Below are 17,500 nucleotides of genomic sequence, written 5' to 3'. Positions count from 1 at the left end.
AATAAGATATAAGTTAAAAGGAGAAAATCTAAAAAACATTTATTAATTTAGCAAAAAGCGTTGGTGAACAGGAAGCTTTAAGGTCTTTTTACTGTATGTTTATGTGAATGCTGCTGCAGCAGAGCCTCCATCTGTTTGGAGACAAAAGCATGTATTCATTTTTTAGGGCCCGAGCCCCTGACACTGAAAGTGCGAGGAAACCTGTTGTTTTTGATGAAAGTATTATTATTTTTCCACAGCGCTGTGTCATTTTTGAGGGGCTCAGGATGCACATGGGCTCACAGTTATTGGCGCACAGGTCAGAAGTGGGGTTTATCCCCGGTTGGGATAAAGTTCTTTTGATATTAATGGAATTTGGTGGGATGTTTTTTACGTTTTGTTCTACGACATAAAAGATGTCAGTTAACACGCCGCTGGTGTATTTTGAAGCTTGTACGTGTCTTTAAAAAAAGTTAAAAGACCTAAAAGCTGCTAACAAGTGGCTAAATGAGACTAATACGCCGTAGAAATGAAATCAGCTGGAAGTCAGTGGTTAGTTCGTTTATAACCTAACGTTAGCTTTTTACTTCTGGACATAAAAGAAATCCTAACATGGTTTTAATTTATGAACATAATCTTGAACAGAACATGTAAGTAAATTTTATAAGTGAGAAGGTCGAACGAAGATACTTCAATAGTATTTATTTCAAATATCAAAATAACAAATAAACACGTCACAACTGTTTGTACAAACATGCCTGAATAACTTAAATAATTCATTTTACACAGACGACGTGTGATGTAGTTAATGCAAACGTTAACACGCATTAACTTTAGTGTCACAACTTAAAGAGAAACAGGAACAAGGAACCAAACGTTACCTAGAACTGACAAAAACAACAACACAGGAGACCAGTTTCAGACGTAAAGAGCAGGACCTCAGACACAGCTGCTGATGTTTTTCGGTCACTCAGCTGCGTTTGCTCCTCAGTTCTGCCCAAAGGCTGTTGCAGTGTAGCTGGAGATGGTCCCTTCATGTGCCGTGAGAAGTAAACGCTAAGCTAACCTCCCAGTTTAGTGCTAATGCTGCTTAGAACCTGAGAAGTCAGAGTTTGGTAAAAGACCGATTTCAGCGTATTTTTTCCGTGTGTAACAACTATTAACGGAGAAATCCAGGGGAGTCGCTAACAGCCGGACGTGGCTAACAGTGATTAGCTCGGGGCAGCACGGTGAAGGCATTCAAAGGTCTTTTTTAACCACTAATGCTGCTGAAAATAACAGCAAACAGTCCCTACACACACACAACAAAGCAGCAATGGGCTCCTTCCACTGTAATGGACTTTACTATGAGAGGAGCTGGTACAGGGGCCAGTCTTTAAAGTCTTTAAAACACTCTTTAATAAACTCTGGCTTCACTAACTACGCTGCTGCTGCTTTGTTTTGTGTGTAGGGACTCTTCTCATGCTGCTGCAGAGGTTTGCTGTTATTTTCAGCAGCATTAGTGGTTAAAAAAGACCTTTGAATGCCTTCACCGTGCTGCCCCGAGCTAATCACTGTTAGCCACATTCGGCTGTTAGCGACTCTCCTGGATTTCTCCGTTAAAAATGGTCTCGATGTCTTATTTGTTTATTTTGTTTGCTGAAAATGACCCTGGGGTGGTTTAGTACCACAGCAGGACGCAGCTACTTCCTGGATATTTAATTTGTGGTTGACATTAAAATGTTTCCCTTACTTCTTCTAAGCATCGATCGTCCCACTGCCTCGTACGATATGATGCAGCTGTAGCATCATAGAGCTGATATTGAGCTTTAACTGACCGTCTCTCTGTGGAGATGACAGCGCTGGGTGTGTACAACTACCTCCTGTTAGGCTAGAGAAGGTCCAGGAGTGTGTGTCTTCTCACTAGTGTGTGTTCACCGCTGTGCTTTAGTTCATGCACGAGGAACATAGAAAGGCATTTCAAATCAAAGACACACAAACAAACAACACATGTTAAGTGTTTTTGGCCCGTGAATGGGAAAGTCCCCACAGTTTGTTTCCAGTTAACAAGAACAGTTAGCATTAGAGTGAATTTCCTTCATATTTCATAGTAAAAACCAGCGTAAAACTATAGAAACAACACATGTGTCTAAATGTCTGGTCCAAAGGCCTTAAGTTTTAACAACTGAACAGACTCTTGTGATTCTAAAACCTACACAACTGTGTATTTATTGGTGATCTTGTGCTTTTCCGCCGACAACAAAGTCTGAACTGTTGTAAAAAATCAGATTATATAAAGAAAAGCACCAAAACGAACCGTACAAAACCTAAAAAAAGGAGGACCGGGGGGTGGTAGAGTCGCAGAGAGTCGTGCTGCTCAGCTCTCTGCATCTCCTTCGTCCACTTCCTGTTTGATGACTGGGGTTCCTGGAAACAACGGGGAAAGTGATCATCGATCATTTCTTCAAATAGTTAATTATTGTTGTTACGTGTCTTGTTTTTATGGTTTCGATTTTTCACTCACTGAAGCCCTGAGAGGCAAGGTGACAAAAAACAACCTTATCAAGTTAATCTCACACATCATGAAGGCGTGTCCGCACCCCACACACACACACACACACACACACACACACACACACACACACACACACACACACACACACACACACACACACACACTGGTGAAATGCACATGACCACTAACGTTACTGCAGTTACTGTACTGTACCTACTACAGTACAGTAGGTGGAGCTCCACCTACTGTACCGGAGGAAGAGTTACTCCCTCATTTTACCATTCAACCCCCGCACATGGACACCAGGGGACTTCAATAATCTTTTTTAAGGTCACTGATGTGCATGTGAACGCCCTGATACACATTAGGTAGGTTAACCACCTTTAGTTTATGCTACCTGCAGACCACGGTCACGCTGTCGGACGTGATTAGGAATATTAAGTCACCATGTGGACTGCTGGATAAAAGCCCAACGAACATGCAGTCTCTTCACAAAATGATTTCATCAGACCGTATTACGCTGTTTCACCCAGGTCCACTCCTACGCACAGTCCCATTACGTGTTCTTACTGCTTATTTCATCCCAACAGAAGCACTTTGTTCACACATTTGCTGCTGAAACACGCTCACCGTCTAGTTTCTTCAGATTGGGAAGTCTTTTGGAGGCTTCATCCATCCAGGTTCCCTCCGCCGAGTGCTTTTCCTCCAGAGGGTTTCCAACGAACACCAGGTCCGCGAGGCACGGCAGGTCGGCCAGCCTCACAAACTCTCCTACGGGACACAGAAAACACTTCATGTACCGGACGAAAGGGATCACAGGGTTCTCATTTGTCATTTGTCTTTGTTGCTTTGTCTGTTTCAATGTGTGTTTGTTGTGTTTACCCCATTCTTTGACCAGGTTGTTGGACATGTAGAGGACTTTGAGGTTCTTCATGGCTTGAATTCCTTTCAGTTTCTCTATCAAGTTATAGGAGATCCACAGCTCTTCTAATGTGTCCCCAACGGCCTCCTGCACACACACACACACACACACACACACAGTATGTATTTAGCATGTAAGTACCGTATCTTCCGCACTATAAGGCGCACCACATTATAAGGCGCATAGAACAGACGCTACAGTGGAGGCTGGGGTTACGTTCTGCATCCATTAGATGGAGCTGCGCTAAAGGGAACGTCAACACAACAGTCAGGGGAGGTCGTCTTGTTGCTTCCTCCACTTCGGCACCATTGATTGGTTCATGTTCAACTCTCTGGCTGCTGCTCTATTCCCGTGTTCTGCTGCGTGACTAATGGCCGTGAGTGTAAACTCTGCGTCGTAAGCGTGTCTCTTAACAGGAGCCATTTTGGGCTCTTTACACAAACACACACATGGAAATGAAACGGCACGCTTCACGCAGTCGTATATCTCAACATGCACCGCGCGTTACTTCTTCTACGGGGGAAAATAGAGTCGGCGGCTGCTCACCGTAGTTGGAGACCTGTTGTGGCTCAATATTGGTCCATATATAAGGAGCAACGGGTTATAAGGCGCACTGTCGGCTTTTGAGACGTTTGAAGGTTTTTAGGTGCAACTTATAGTGCGGGAAATACGGTAATTCTGAAAAGTGATCAAACTGGGCCAAGAAAGACATAAAAGAGGTGTAAATAATAATTAATTAGTAGTTACTGTTAATTGTGTGTGGTGTCGTGTAACTCACCAGCCCAGTGAGGGCCTTGATGTTATTTCTTCCTAACGATAATATCCTCAAGTTCTCTGGAAGAACACACAAAAGGACGTCACATCATTGACTCGTGTGTGTTTGTGTGTGATTGTGTGTGTTTGTGCAGTCAGTACTCACTCAGGCCGTTGAGATTGGTTATTTTTTCGATGCAGTTTGTGGACAGCGAGAGCTTCCTGTGGAGGAAACGTACATTACGGGAGGAAGTAGAGCCGACTGGTCACTGGTAAATACACATAAAGGTTATACCCAACCCCCCCCCTCCACCACAGCGACTTCCTGTTTGATCCAATCAGGAAGCTCCGTCAGTGTCAGTTCTCTGAGTGTCCACTAGGGGCAGGTTTCATAACAGAGCACTTTCTCATTGAGCCCCATGTTAAACAGGCCGTTTACACAGCATCATTAAACCTGTTTAAGGACAAAAGAACATTCTAGTCTGTGTGTTTAGCTCAGATCTCCATGACAACACTGAGGGGGAGGGGCTAGTTTTTATTTTATTGGAGGTTAAAGTTTATGAATAATTAGGGGTGTGGCCTCTTGAGTGACAGCTAGCCTCTGGCCCTCACTTCTCCTCGGAGGTAAACGTCAGCCAGATGGACGTACGCCCCTCCCCCCAACGTCACATACATGCCCTTTTTTGGTCAGAGGAAATGAGGCGGAGTCAAAGTCCGACAAGATGGACACTCCCGTAGGCGAGGACGATTGGATCAAGTTGAGAGAACGGACCTTGACGGAGACGCTACGTCCGTTTTTTATACAGTCTATGAATTAAACTTTTCAATCGGGCAGCTACTTGAACCCAACGACATCCAAACACGAGCTAAACGGCTGATCTCATAGTTTTAAAGGCCTTTAAATGCATGCAGAAACTTTAAAAACAAAGGCTTCAAATAGCTAATACTACGGCTGACTCTACGCCAAACTAAAGGTGCTAAAAAGAACATAAAAACCAAAGCAACCGTATCTTTTAGGACTTACTCGCAGTTGGTGAGTGTGGAGAGAGAGGCGTCCATCTTCTCTATAGGAGGAACCTGACCGTACAGTTTGATGGCTTTAGTCTCACTCACTTTCTCCCCTGACTTTTCCTCCTGGACACACACACACACACACACACACACACACACACACACACACACACACACACACACACACACACACACACACACACACACACACACACACACACACACACAAAAGATGCAATTACATATGCTACAATCCAGGGGTGCAGATCCAATGTCAGGGTTGTGGGGGGGGGGGCACAAAAGTGCTTTACTTACTTGTATGAATACAAAAGTGTAATTGTATTACACAGTGTTGCATGCAGGGCTTGACATTAACACCCGCCACATGCAGGTGAATTTCAGCCGAGTTGCTCCTACTCGCTGCTTCAGCCAAAAAATATCATGATGGTCTTAAATTTAGAGATGCACCTGTATGTGATCGCTGCTTAGATGTATCGTATATAGAGTAATTATTAAGGCTGTCAATTAAAATCTAAATGTTCTAGGTTTTAAGAATTTGATGCATTTGAACTGCATTAGACTTCAGTGTTTATTGTTGCTACAGATTCATGATAATGTTAATAAATGCTGTATTCTTCAGTAGAGTTATGTCTTTAATGAATCTTCTACATCCTTGCATCATTTTTATTATGTGGATAAGAAGCTGCTCTTTGCATGAGGTATTTATGTTTCTTAATATACTTTATATACAACATTGTGGCCAGTTAGTCAAGCCCTGTTTGCACGGTGTTCTGTCTTCTCTAGGAACCAAAACGCGTGCTAAAGTGTCCTATAAGAGCCAAAACATGTGCTTAAGTGTCCTCTAGGAGCCAAAATGCGTGCTTTAGTGTCCTCTAGGAGCCAAAACGTGTGCTAAAGTGTCCTCTAGGAGCCAAAACTCGTGTTAAAGTGACCTCTAGGAGCCAAAACATGTGCTTAAGTGTCCTCTAGGAGCAAAAACGTGTGCTTAAGTGTCCTCTAGGAACCAAAACAAGTGCTTAAGTGTCCTCTAGGAGCCAAAATGCGTGCTTAAGTGTCCTCTAGGAGCCAAAACGTGTGCTAAAGTGTCCTCTAGGAACCAAAATGTGTGCTTAAGTATCCTCTAAGAGCCAAAACGTGTTCTAAAGTGCCCTCTAGGAGCATAGATGTGTGCTAAAGTGTCCTCTAAGAGCCAAAATGTGTGCTTAAGTGCCCTCTAGGAGCCAAAACATGTGCTAAAGCGCCCTCTTCAGTGGCGAGGACGTGCCATATGTGCCCTTTTTTTCCCTTTTCGCCCCCGCCCTCCAGAAAGTCTGTGCCCGCCCCTGGTTTGACCCAGTTCAGAGAACAGTTTAACAGCAGATGAACAAGATAAAAGTCTGCTACTTTAACATCACTGGTGCAGAGAGTGTTTTATCAGTGGCTGGATCTGCTTTATATACAAATGTGTTGCCAGTGAGTGAAGCCCTGTTTGCACGGTGTTGTGTGTTTGTTGTCCACTCACCCATTTGGACAGAGCTTCTCTCACAGTCGTTGCTTTGGCCTGGAGACAATAAACAATACATGACATTCAGTTACACAGGAGGCTGCATTACACACATATAGCTGCTGTTTACACACAATAGACCTTTATTAAGTCTTTATTTATTATTTTAATTCAGTCGTTTTGAGGTTCACCCTTCACTGTGAGTGAGCAGTAAATGTCAGAGTACACACACACACCCGCAGCCGTGTGTGTTGTGATGTTGTGACCCGTAACAGCAGCTAACTAGCTAATTAAAGTTAGCCTTTATTGCCCGACAGCATCAACAGTGTAGCCGGTCAGGTGAAGTGTCTGCTGTCAGACACGAGACGTTGCCTGCTGAGAGCAGCTGGTTATGTTCATGGAGGTGAAATATAAATATAAAACACGGAATAGCGACAACAACACACACACTCACCATGTTGACGGTTGACGTCCGCTCTGGTTGCTATGGTGCTGGGAGGCAGCCTCCAAGCTGCGCATGCGCAGTGGGTTTGACCCACTGGCCAATAGTGTGCTAAAGTTCCCTTTTGCAAGCCAGAATGTGTGCTAAAGTGTCCTCTAGGAGCCAGAATTCGTGCTAAAGTGCTCTGTAGGAACCAAAACACGTGCTAAAGTGTCCTCTAGGAGCCTAAAAGTGTGCTAATGTGTCCTCTAGGAGCCAGAATGTGTGCTAATGTGTCCTCTAGGAGCCAGAATGTGTGCTAAAGTGCTCTCTAGGAACCAAAACGTGTACTAAAGTGTCCTCTAGGAACCAAAACAAGTGCTAAAGTGTCCTCTAGGAACCAAAACATGTGCTTAAGTGTCCTCTAGGAGCCAAAATTCGTGCTAAAGTGCTCTTTAGGAACCAAAACATGTGCTAAAGTGTCCTCTAGGAGCCTAAAAGTGTGCTAATGTGTCCTCTAGGAGCCAGAATGTGTGCTAATGTGTCCTCTAGGAGCCAGAATGTGTGCTAAAGTGCTCTCTAGGAGCCTAAATGCGTGCTAAAGTGCCCTCTAGGAGCCCAATAGTGTGCTTAGGTGCTCTCTAGGAACCAAAACGTGTGCTTAAGTATCCTTTGGGAGTCAAAAATTGTGCTAAAGTGCCCTCTAGAAGCCAAAACGTGTGCTAAAGTGCCCTCTAGAAGCCAAAACATATGCTAAAGTGTCCTCTAGGAGCCTAAACGTGGACTTAAGTGCCCTCTCGGAGCCAAAACATGTGCTTAAGTGCCCTCTAGGAGCCACAACATGTGTTAAAGTGCACTCTAGGAGCCAAAACGTGTGCTAAAGTGCCCTCTAGAAGCCAAAACATATGCTAAAGTGTCCTCTAGGAGCCTAAACGTGGACTTAAGTGCCCTCTCGGAGCCAAAACATGTGCTTAAGTGCCCTCTAGGAGCCACAACATGTGTTAAAGTGCACTCTAGGAGCCAAAACGTGGACTTAAGTGCCCTCTAGGAGCCAAAACATGTGCTTAAGTGCCCTCTAGGAGCCACAACATGTGTTAAAGTGCACTCTAGGAGCCAAAACGTGTGCTAAAGTGTAGGAGCCTAAACGTGTGCTAAAGTGCCCTCTAGGAGTCAAAACGTGTGCTAAAGTGTCCTCTAGGAACCAAAATTCAGGCTAAAGTGCCCTCTAGGAGCCAAAACGTGTGCTTAAGTGTTCTCTAGGAGCCTAAATGTGTGCTAAAGTTTCCTCTAGGAGCCAAAACGTGTGCTAAAGTTTCCTCTAGGAGCCTAATCGTGTGCTAATGTGTCCTCTAGGAGCCAAAACGTGTGCTAAAGTGCCCTCTAGGAGCCTAAACGTGTGCTAAAGTGCCCTTTTGCAAGCCAAAATTCATGCTAAAGTGCCCTCTAGGAGCCAAAACGTGTGCTAAAGTGTCCTCGAGGAACCCAATTGTGTGCTAAAGTGCCCTATAAGAGCCAAAACGTGTGCCTTGGTGCTCTCCAGGAGCCAAAATGTGTGCTATAGTGTCCTCTTCAGTGGCGAGGACGTGCTCAATGTGACCTTTTTTTTCCCTTTTCACCCCTGCGTGTACAGAAAGTCTGTGCACGCCCCTGCTTTGACCCAGTTCAGAGAACAGTTTAACAGCAGATGAACAAGATAAAAGTCTGCTACTTATTAGAAAATCACTAGTGTAGAGAGTGTTTTATCAGTGGCTGGATTAAAGTCGGGCCAGTGTTTAAGAATATCAGCATCTACCTCTTCTTCTTACTACTTTTCCTGCAACTTGAAAGCAAAGGAAAGGTGTCAGACATTGATCTTGATGTTCTGTTTCTGCAAACTAAAGATGGTGTTCAGTCTTCTTAACACAATGTAAACAGATATGGGTCATGATGCTGTACATACTGACAAATATTACCGGGGTATCTGCTGATACCCCTGTGTATAGCATTGCATTACTGCCCTCCAGTGATACAAGGTTAGTACTGCATGACAGTCTGTACTCGGGCCTCAGTATGTCCTGACTTTAACCTTGAGATTTAATTCAGTCTTTAACTGATTTTACAATGAATCACCTGTGTATAAGAAGGAGGTCGACCTCTCCAGTTGTCTCTCCATTACCACCTATTTTATGCTAAATTTATGCAAATGTGTGCTCTTTCGTCTATGCTACAAATATTAACAAAACTGTTTGTGATTGACGTTGCACAGTTGTGACGCTCATCGGGAGAGGAATTCAACGCACCGGTCTCCTGACTGATGGTTTTCAAATGTAAACATCGACTTTATGATGAATCGTGCACAAGCTGGTGGAGCTGACAGGATTACATGGCCAAAAAAACTACTGCTGGTGTGTCCTCGCCACCGAAGAGGGCACTTTAGCACACGTTTTGGCTCCTAGAGGACAATTTAGCACATGTTTTGGCTCCTAGAGGGCACTTTAGCACATGTTTTGGCTCCTAGAGGACACTTTAGCACACGTTGTGGCTCCTAGAGGACACTTTAGCACACGTTTCGGCTCCTAGAGGACACTTTAGCACACGTTTATGCTCCTAGAGGACACTTTAGCATATGTTTCGGCTCCTAAAGAACACTTTAGCACATGTTTTGGCTCCTAGAGGACACTTTAGCACACGTTTGGGCTCCTAAAGAACACTTTAGCACACGTTTGGGCTCCTAGAGGACACTTTAGCACATGTTTTGGCTCCTAGAGGACACTTTAGTACACATTTTGGCTCCTAGAGAGCACTTTAGCACACGTTTCGGTTCCTAGAGAGCACTTTAGCACACGTTTTGGCACCTAGAGGGCACTTTAGCACACGTTTGGGCTCCTAGAGGGCACTTTAGCACACGTTTGGGCTCCTAGAGGGCACTTTAGCACACGTTTTGGCACCTAGAGGGCACTTTAGCACACGTTTCGGCTCCTAGAGGGCACTTTAGCACACGTTTTGGCTCCTAGAGGGCACTTTCGCACACGTTTATGCTCCAATAGAGCACTTTAGCATACGTTTTTCAACAATTGGGCCACAAGTGGAGGTGACCGCTCCCTCTGCCAACCCCTCCCGGTTCAGTATTTTGGAGGGTTCTTTGACCATTTGACCATTTTTTTTTATCAATTCTTGATCATGCTGTTCCTTCTCCTCTTCAAAGTTCTCGTTTGAATATTTGCTCCATCAGAGGAACGCAGTGTTCGAACACACGGCCAGCTCATCTCAGAAACTGTGACAGTTATACCACCTTTAAAAGATGCCCTTTGATATGTTAATGAATGTGCATTGTCCTAATCAAATAATAATAGTTAAAATGTACTTCCATCATAACGTTCTAAGAATATATACAGTCTCAACATCCAACATTTGAACAGGCACCTTATCAAAACAAGCAGCGGGGGCGGTGCTGCAGTCGCTCTACCGGTCAATCTTCGTTCCTACCCTCACCTGTGGTAATGAAAGCTGGGTCAGGACCCAAAGAACCAGGTCCAGGTCCAAGCGTGTGAAATGTGTTTCCTCAGGAGGGGGGCTGGAGTCTCCCTTAGAGAGAGGGGGAGAAGTTCAGCATCCGTGAGGAACTTGGAGTAGAGACGCTGCTCCTTTGTGTTGAAAGGAGCCAGTTGAGGTGGTTCAGGATCATCTGGTAAGGATGAACCCTGGGCGCCTCCCTAGGGAGGTGTTCCAGGCACGTCCAGCTGGGAGGAGGCCTCGGGGAAGACCCAGGACCAGGTGGAGAGATTAGATCTCCACACTGGCCTGGGAACGCCTCAGGATCCCCCAGTTAGAGCTGGTTAATGTGGCCCGGGAAAGGGAAGTTTGGGGTCCCCTGCTGGAGCTGCTGCCCCTGAGACCCGACCCCGGATAAGAGGCTGAAGATGAGATGAGATGAGACCTTATCAAAACACAAAGTCTATTACAGATTTATGACTTATGACACACACGTCGCTGAGCTGCATCTCACGTTATCCTCACGTTCCCAGCTTTAAGATGATGTACTGTACCCGAGTCAGTGGAAGAAGTGAGCTCACCACGGCCAGGACGGGCTAACCGGTCCCTGCGGGCGGTGTACAGTGTCACGGACCAAAACACACAGCTCATAATACACCCACTGCAACTCTAGAGCCGCCTGATGAGTACAGCGTCAACATGTTTGGTGACGTACGTGTCTGGAGAGATATTATCTTCATTGAACCACAGTCAATGGGTGCACGCTGTAAGTCAAGACGTTTGAGACTGAATGATGTTTATAACACTATATAACTATTGGAGACACCCGGTGGTTTGTTGTGAAAACGGCTTTTTGATGCATTTTTGTTCCTTTTATCCCAATCAGTGTATGCTGCGACTGAACTGCGCCCTATCTGTGACAGCTGCTAAATAATCCCCTCCTCCCGTTCCCGGTTTGGGCCGAGCTTTAATTAAATGACCAGGAAGTGGATTTCGATGGAGTCGGTGAGGAGCTCTTAAGAACGTGACTTGAAACCGAAACCTCAGGCTTAGGTTTGCGGCACACACACCACTCATTTCCTGTTCTGACCATATTGTCCTATATATGCACGGTGCAGGATCAGATACCCTAAGTAGTGAATATTTTACTGGAGGTTTAATCTGAGAGACACGTGTGGAAGAGGTTTGTCCATTCAGGTCAAACCCAGTGAACAAGACAACACATTGCCTCAAGGGCCTTTACAATTAACCTGACTCCTCCAGATGGATTCTCATGGTCTCAGCAGATCCATCTGAACTCTGGTTTAAAGATCTTTTGGTGAAGGGGTGAAAATCCTGGTTTCTGATTGGATAAACCATCTGTCTGTCACCAACATACGGGCCAAACCAACCAATCAGATGAGTGAAGCGTGTGACGTGCTAACAGCGTGGAGGCAAAGCTCAGAAAGGAAACAACATGTGGGTAAAGGAGATTTTCCCTTTGTGTTTAACGTGAATTTACGGATCAAAGGCCCAATTTCAGGAGCCCGGTCCATATTCAACAGAAGGATCCAGAGAACAAAGAGTTAGTGAGCGGCTCGCTCCATAACTGCTCATCTCATCCGTGGAAGCCTCCATGTTGTTCACACTCAACAGTCTCTTCTTGTTGCGTCACACTTCGACCCACCTCTAAACCAACAATGATTGGTTCGGTCACTTGGCAAACTTCAAACTTCCAACTCCAAAGTTCCCTCATGGCCGCCGAAACACATGCTAAAGTGGCCTTTTGGGAGCCAAAAATGGTGCTAAAGTGCCCTCTAGGAGCCAAAATGTGTGCTAAAGTGCCCTCTAGGAGCCAAAGCGTGTGCTAAAGTGTCCTCTAGGAGCCAAAAATGTGTGCTAAAGTGCCCTCTAGGAGCCAAAACGTGTGCTAAAGTGTCCTCTAGGAGCCAAAACGTGTGCTAAAGTGTCCGCTAGGAGCCGAAACGTGTGTTAAAGTGTCCTCTAGGAGCCAAAATACGTGCTAAACTGTCCTCTAGGAGCCAAAACATGTGCTAAAGTGCACTCTAGGAGCCAAAACGTGTGCTAAAGTGTCCTCTAGGAGCCAAAATACGTGCTAAAGTGTCATCTAGGAGCCAAAACATGTGCTAAAGTGCACTCTAGGAGCCAAAATGTGTGCTAAAGTGTCCTCTAGGAGCCAAAACATGTGCTAAATTGTCCTCTAGGAGCCAAAACGTGTGTTAAAGTGCCCTCTTCAGTGGCGAGGACGTGCTATATGTGCCCTTTTTTTTTCATTTTCGCCCCTGCCCTTTAAAAAGTCTGTTCACGCCACTGGCTCTGAAGCCCTGCCACTGCACAGAGCAGTTGCTTATGGTTTAGTCAAAATTCATTGAATGTGTCACGAATGGTCACATGTCCAAATTCCACCAAATTCGTCGTGAAACTTCCTTGGGTCCCCAGCAATACACCTGCAAAGTGTGAAGTAGATTAGACGAACGCTTCTCGAGCTATGCAAAGAAACACACATACTACCCTCCAATTGAAGGAGTAGGATGTTACGGATCAAGTGACTTCTGTGTGTGTGTGTGTGTGTGTGTGTGTGTGTAGTGGGTGGAGTCTTCTAGGGACAGGCAGTATAAAGACAGGTTAACAGTCACATAGGTAGGTCCATGTGTGTCAAAGATGGATCCACTTTACTGACAGAGGACGCGACTAGCTGTCGAAGCCATGAAAAGTTCACACACAGCTGTTCATAACAAGCAGGATCGGTCAGACCTGAACAGGAGCCGAGGGTCCGGACGATGGGGATTGAACGTCAGTGAAAGGAGAAGTCGAACTGTGGAGATCAGCCTCCAAAGGATTGGTGTAGCAGTTGCTGCAGACATCAAAACGCGATCCATTTATCTCCAACCAGCTGCAAAATCAGCCGACCCTCCGCACGTCCTGACCAGGTCAAGATGCCTCACGGGTCCGTCCAAACCAAGACCAAGGACCGGCGTCCCTCTTCCCCCTATCAGCCGATCCAGAACCATCTCCGGGAAAGTGGAATCTCTACCGGCGTGCGGCAAGGAGTCCGCCAAACCCAAAGGGCACGGCACTCATCTACCAACCGGTAAGGTGATGACAAGAAATACAGAGTTTCATGTGTTGGTTAGAAAAACTGGGGAAGTCAATCAGGAGACGCACAAATACGGTAAAATCAGTGTTTCCCTCGCAGCAGGAAACAAAGCAGCTGTCAAGGATTTGGAAAACAGCAGCAGACTGATTAAACGGACCTTTGATGGTCAGCCAGCTGCGACGCTGACTCCGGCACCGGTGGACCCTCTGGTCCGACAAAAGAAGAATGACGCGAGTGATGCCGGTGCCAGTGACGGCAGCACGACGATGCCAGTCGGGCTTAAACATGATGCCTGCGAAGCAAGGCAACAAAGAGATTTCTGCTCCGATGACTCAGCTATTGAAACAGAATCTGAGGGCTCGGAAGACAAAGACAAAGGTCGTCTGGGAAGGAAGGAGGGCAGCGATGATGATGAGTACTACACTAACCAGAGGATCGCAGACTGGGTCCTTACGGTCAACTCGAGCCTCTTCTCCACAGGGAACGATGAGCTGAAAGGCTCCAAACCTGCAGAGGAGCAAGATGTGGCGACTATAAAGATCATCTACAGTAGAGACTGATTAACCTGGTCCCCTTCACACATCAGAACTGTCTTCATCAGGATGGAGTTTGCTTATTCCTGTTAATCTTTCATGAACCCACGCAGACACGGGGACAACATTAATTCACTTTTGTTGCCTTAACAATAAATATTAGATTTACTTGTACTTACATTGTTTGGGTTTTCCAACTTAAATGGTTAAAGGCATCGATTTGAGTGTAACTAACTCAAGGTTTTACAGTGTGGGGTTTGCTTAACCCTCCTGTTGCCTAACACCGTTTATTCTAGGGGTCAATTTGACCGTTAAACACCTGGAAAATGATCATAATCAATGTGTGACTCAAGTAAAGTCGGGTAATGTTTTTATTTAACAGAATGAAAAATATTACTGATCAATTTTAGAGTCATCAATGAACCGAACACCTGCACGTCTTTGGACTGTGGGAGGAAACCGGAGAACCCGGAGAAAACCCACACAGACACGGGGACAACATGCAAACTCCACACAGAAGGGCCCCAGCCGGGATTCAAACCAGGAACCCTCTCGCTGTGAGGCGACAGTGCTAACCACTATACCACCGCGTCGCCCTATCACAATCATGTAGATGAGAAACAATTATTGCTGTTTGTGCTCCATTAAAGAAGAAGAAGAAGAATGACTTTATTTATCCCGCACGGGAAATTCAATTTTTTCACTCTGTTATTATACAGGTTACACACACACACACACACACACACACACACACACACACACACACACACACACACACACACACACACAGGCCCGAAATACACACACATGAATAGACCTATATACATGCAATTAATGGAGGGATGTCTGAGCGAGGGGGCCACCAGTGGCTCAGCGCTCCTAGCAGTTGAGGGTCCGGTGCCTTGCTCAACAGCACATCGTCAGTGCCCAGGAGATGAACTGGCACCTCTCCAGCCACAAGTCCACACTCCACACATGGTCCACACAGGGACTGAGCTACTGCCGCCCTTAAAGCATGGTTGCAATCCCAGTTTTATTGACCAAGCCAGAAACTTGGGTGTAGTCATGGACTCAGATCTGAACTTCAACCGCCTCATCAAAGCGGGGAACATAGGTACGCTCCTCAGGTTACAGTGGATTTACAGTCAAGGAATGTGTAAACCTGCAAAGTGAGTGGTCGGCATATGTTAGTGTGTGCGAGGGGGGCCTCGTGGTTGGACTCTGCAGGGGGGCCCCGGATAATTTAGCTACGCCTCTGTGCCTGACCAGACACTATCAGGGAAATGCATTATAAACTTCACACACAGGTCACATCACTCTTATACCCCAGCTTCTGTCTCCACCAGTGTGTTTTTTTGGGGGGGATAGGCCCCAAATCTGCACTTAGTCGCTTTTGGACTGCACACACACACACACACACACTCTCACTCTCTCTCACACACACACACACACGTCCTCCAGAGGTGAGTGTGTGTGTGTGTAAATATAAATATAGCTTTTAATAAAGATTCATATTCAAACTTTAATGCGTCGCTGGTCGAACAGTCAATGAATGTGTAAACCTGCAAAGTGAGTGGTCGGCATATGTTGGTGTTTGCGAGGGGGGCCTCATGGTTGGACTCTGCAGGGGGGCCCCGGATAATTTAGCTACGCCTCTGTGCCTGACCAGACACTATCAGGGAAATGCATTATAAACTTCACACACAGGTCACATCACTCTCATACCCCAGCTTCTGTCTCCACCAGTGTGTTTTTTTGGGGGGGGGATAGGCCTCAAATCTGCACTTACTCGCTTTTGGACTGCACACACACACACACACACTCTCTCTCACACACACACACACGTCCTCCAGAGGTGTGTGTGTGTGTGTAAATATAAATATAGCTTTTAATAAAGATTCATATTCAACCTTTAATGCGTCGCTGCTTGAACAGTCAATGAATGTGTAAACCTGCAAAGTGAGTGGTCGGCATATGTTGGTGTGTGTGAGAGGGGCCTCATGGTTGGACTCTGCAGGGGGGCCCCAGATAATTTAGCTACGCCTCTGTGCCTGACCAGACACTATCAGGGAAATGCATTATAAACTTCACACACAGGTCACATCACTCTTATACCCCAGCTTCTGTCTCCACCAGTGTGTTTTTTTGGGGGGATAGGCCCCAAATCTGCACATACTCGCTTTTGGACTGCACACACACACACACACACACTCACTCACACTCTCTCTCTCTCACACACACACACACACACACACGTCCTCCAGAGGTGCAGCAGCAGCCCGCACACCACCACACTGTTTCTATGTATGTGCCGGCACAGTGCAGACAGAGGTTGTAAACATGGCGGCGGACGGGATGGTGCTCACCAACCACGACCATCAGACCCGAGTGGGCATCCTCACCGGTAAGGAGTCCCTCTAACAAAACGCGGTAAAACGCCTCTCAAGGGTGCACCTCCGCGGCGTTTTACCCACGGTTACCTGCGTGTGTCGGTGTCACGATACGAGCTGTCTCCGCCGCCGAGCTAACGTTAGCTCCCGTTAGCCACTATGCTAAGCTAAGCTAGCCGGCGTCGTTGACTTGACTTGGCTGTCATTGCTCAACCGTTAGCTGCGGTTTTATTTCCCCGTGTTTAGACGCGGGATTCGCTTCGTAACGACGTTTAATTTGAAAGTGTACGACGTGTGAATGCTATCTGACATGTTCTGTGTTGTATTTAATATATAAACACGATATTGGAGTGAGATATTTTCACCGTAGTCAAGTTAGAAAGCGGGGAGGAGGACGCCCCGCGAAGACTTCCAACGTTAGCGGGGCTAACGGTCGTGCTAGCGTTCCTTAAAACTACCGTAGAGCTTTTATTTTGAAAAGCACCACTATTGTTCCGGTGTGGCCGTGCTGTTTGTTGCCACCTTGACGCAAGGGAACGATACATTTGTGTAAACCGAGCCTACACCAGCTGCATTATTCATGTCCCTTTGCAGATCCGATGTGTCGGCCGCTCCTGGTGCTCTGCATTCACGTTTTTGTGCTTTATTTTGAAGGGCACGCCATTTGGGTGTGATGCCTGGTGTTTAATTGACGGGAATGCACATTTATGAATCATAAACCGTGCCTTTTGTAGCTGTTAAAAGGCTATTTTGGCGGATTGAATTGTGTTGTGCAGGTTTCCTAATGAGCTCAGCTGAGTCGTGCAGGAGGAGGAGGAGGAGGAGGAGGAGGAGGAGGAGGAGGAGGAGGAGGACTGGGACCAGGACACAGTCGTGTGACCGTAGTCTCTGCTAAAAGGCAGGAGGGGAGACGTGAGGCTAATGC

At 46.1% G+C, this 17,500-nt stretch overlaps 2 protein-coding genes across 2 annotated transcripts in view; one reads left to right on the top strand and one right to left on the bottom strand.

The window, feature by feature from the left end:
* Positions 1 to 1,581: 1,581 nt before the first annotated feature.
* Positions 1,582 to 7,134, bottom strand: dnal1 (dynein, axonemal, light chain 1). The gene is made up of 8 exons (XM_083923945.1): positions 7,118 to 7,134; positions 6,682 to 6,720; positions 5,173 to 5,282; positions 4,315 to 4,370; positions 4,174 to 4,229; positions 3,356 to 3,482; positions 3,104 to 3,244; positions 1,582 to 2,385 (listed from the first exon to the last, which is right to left on the bottom strand). Exons 1-8 carry the CDS (start codon positions 7,118 to 7,120, stop codon positions 2,336 to 2,338), a joined length of 582 nt encoding a protein of 193 aa, XP_083780071.1. The 5' UTR covers positions 7,121 to 7,134; the 3' UTR covers positions 1,582 to 2,335.
* Positions 7,135 to 16,515: 9,381 nt separating this feature from the next.
* Positions 16,516 to 17,500, top strand: part of gphna (gephyrin a) — a 24,142-nt gene continuing 23,157 nt past the window's right edge. Inside the window, exon 1 of the mRNA XM_083923591.1 lies at positions 16,516 to 16,589. Within this exon, the coding sequence (XP_083779717.1) occupies positions 16,526 to 16,589 (64 nt within the window). The 5' untranslated portion in view covers positions 16,516 to 16,525. The remainder of the gene's footprint in view (positions 16,590 to 17,500) is intronic.

The sequence above is a fragment of the Echiichthys vipera genome, assembly GCF_963691815.1.
Source record: "Echiichthys vipera genome assembly, chromosome: 12".
Taxonomy (NCBI): Eukaryota; Metazoa; Chordata; class Actinopteri; order Perciformes; family Trachinidae; genus Echiichthys; species Echiichthys vipera.
This window is presented reverse-complemented; position numbering and strand designations above follow the sequence as displayed.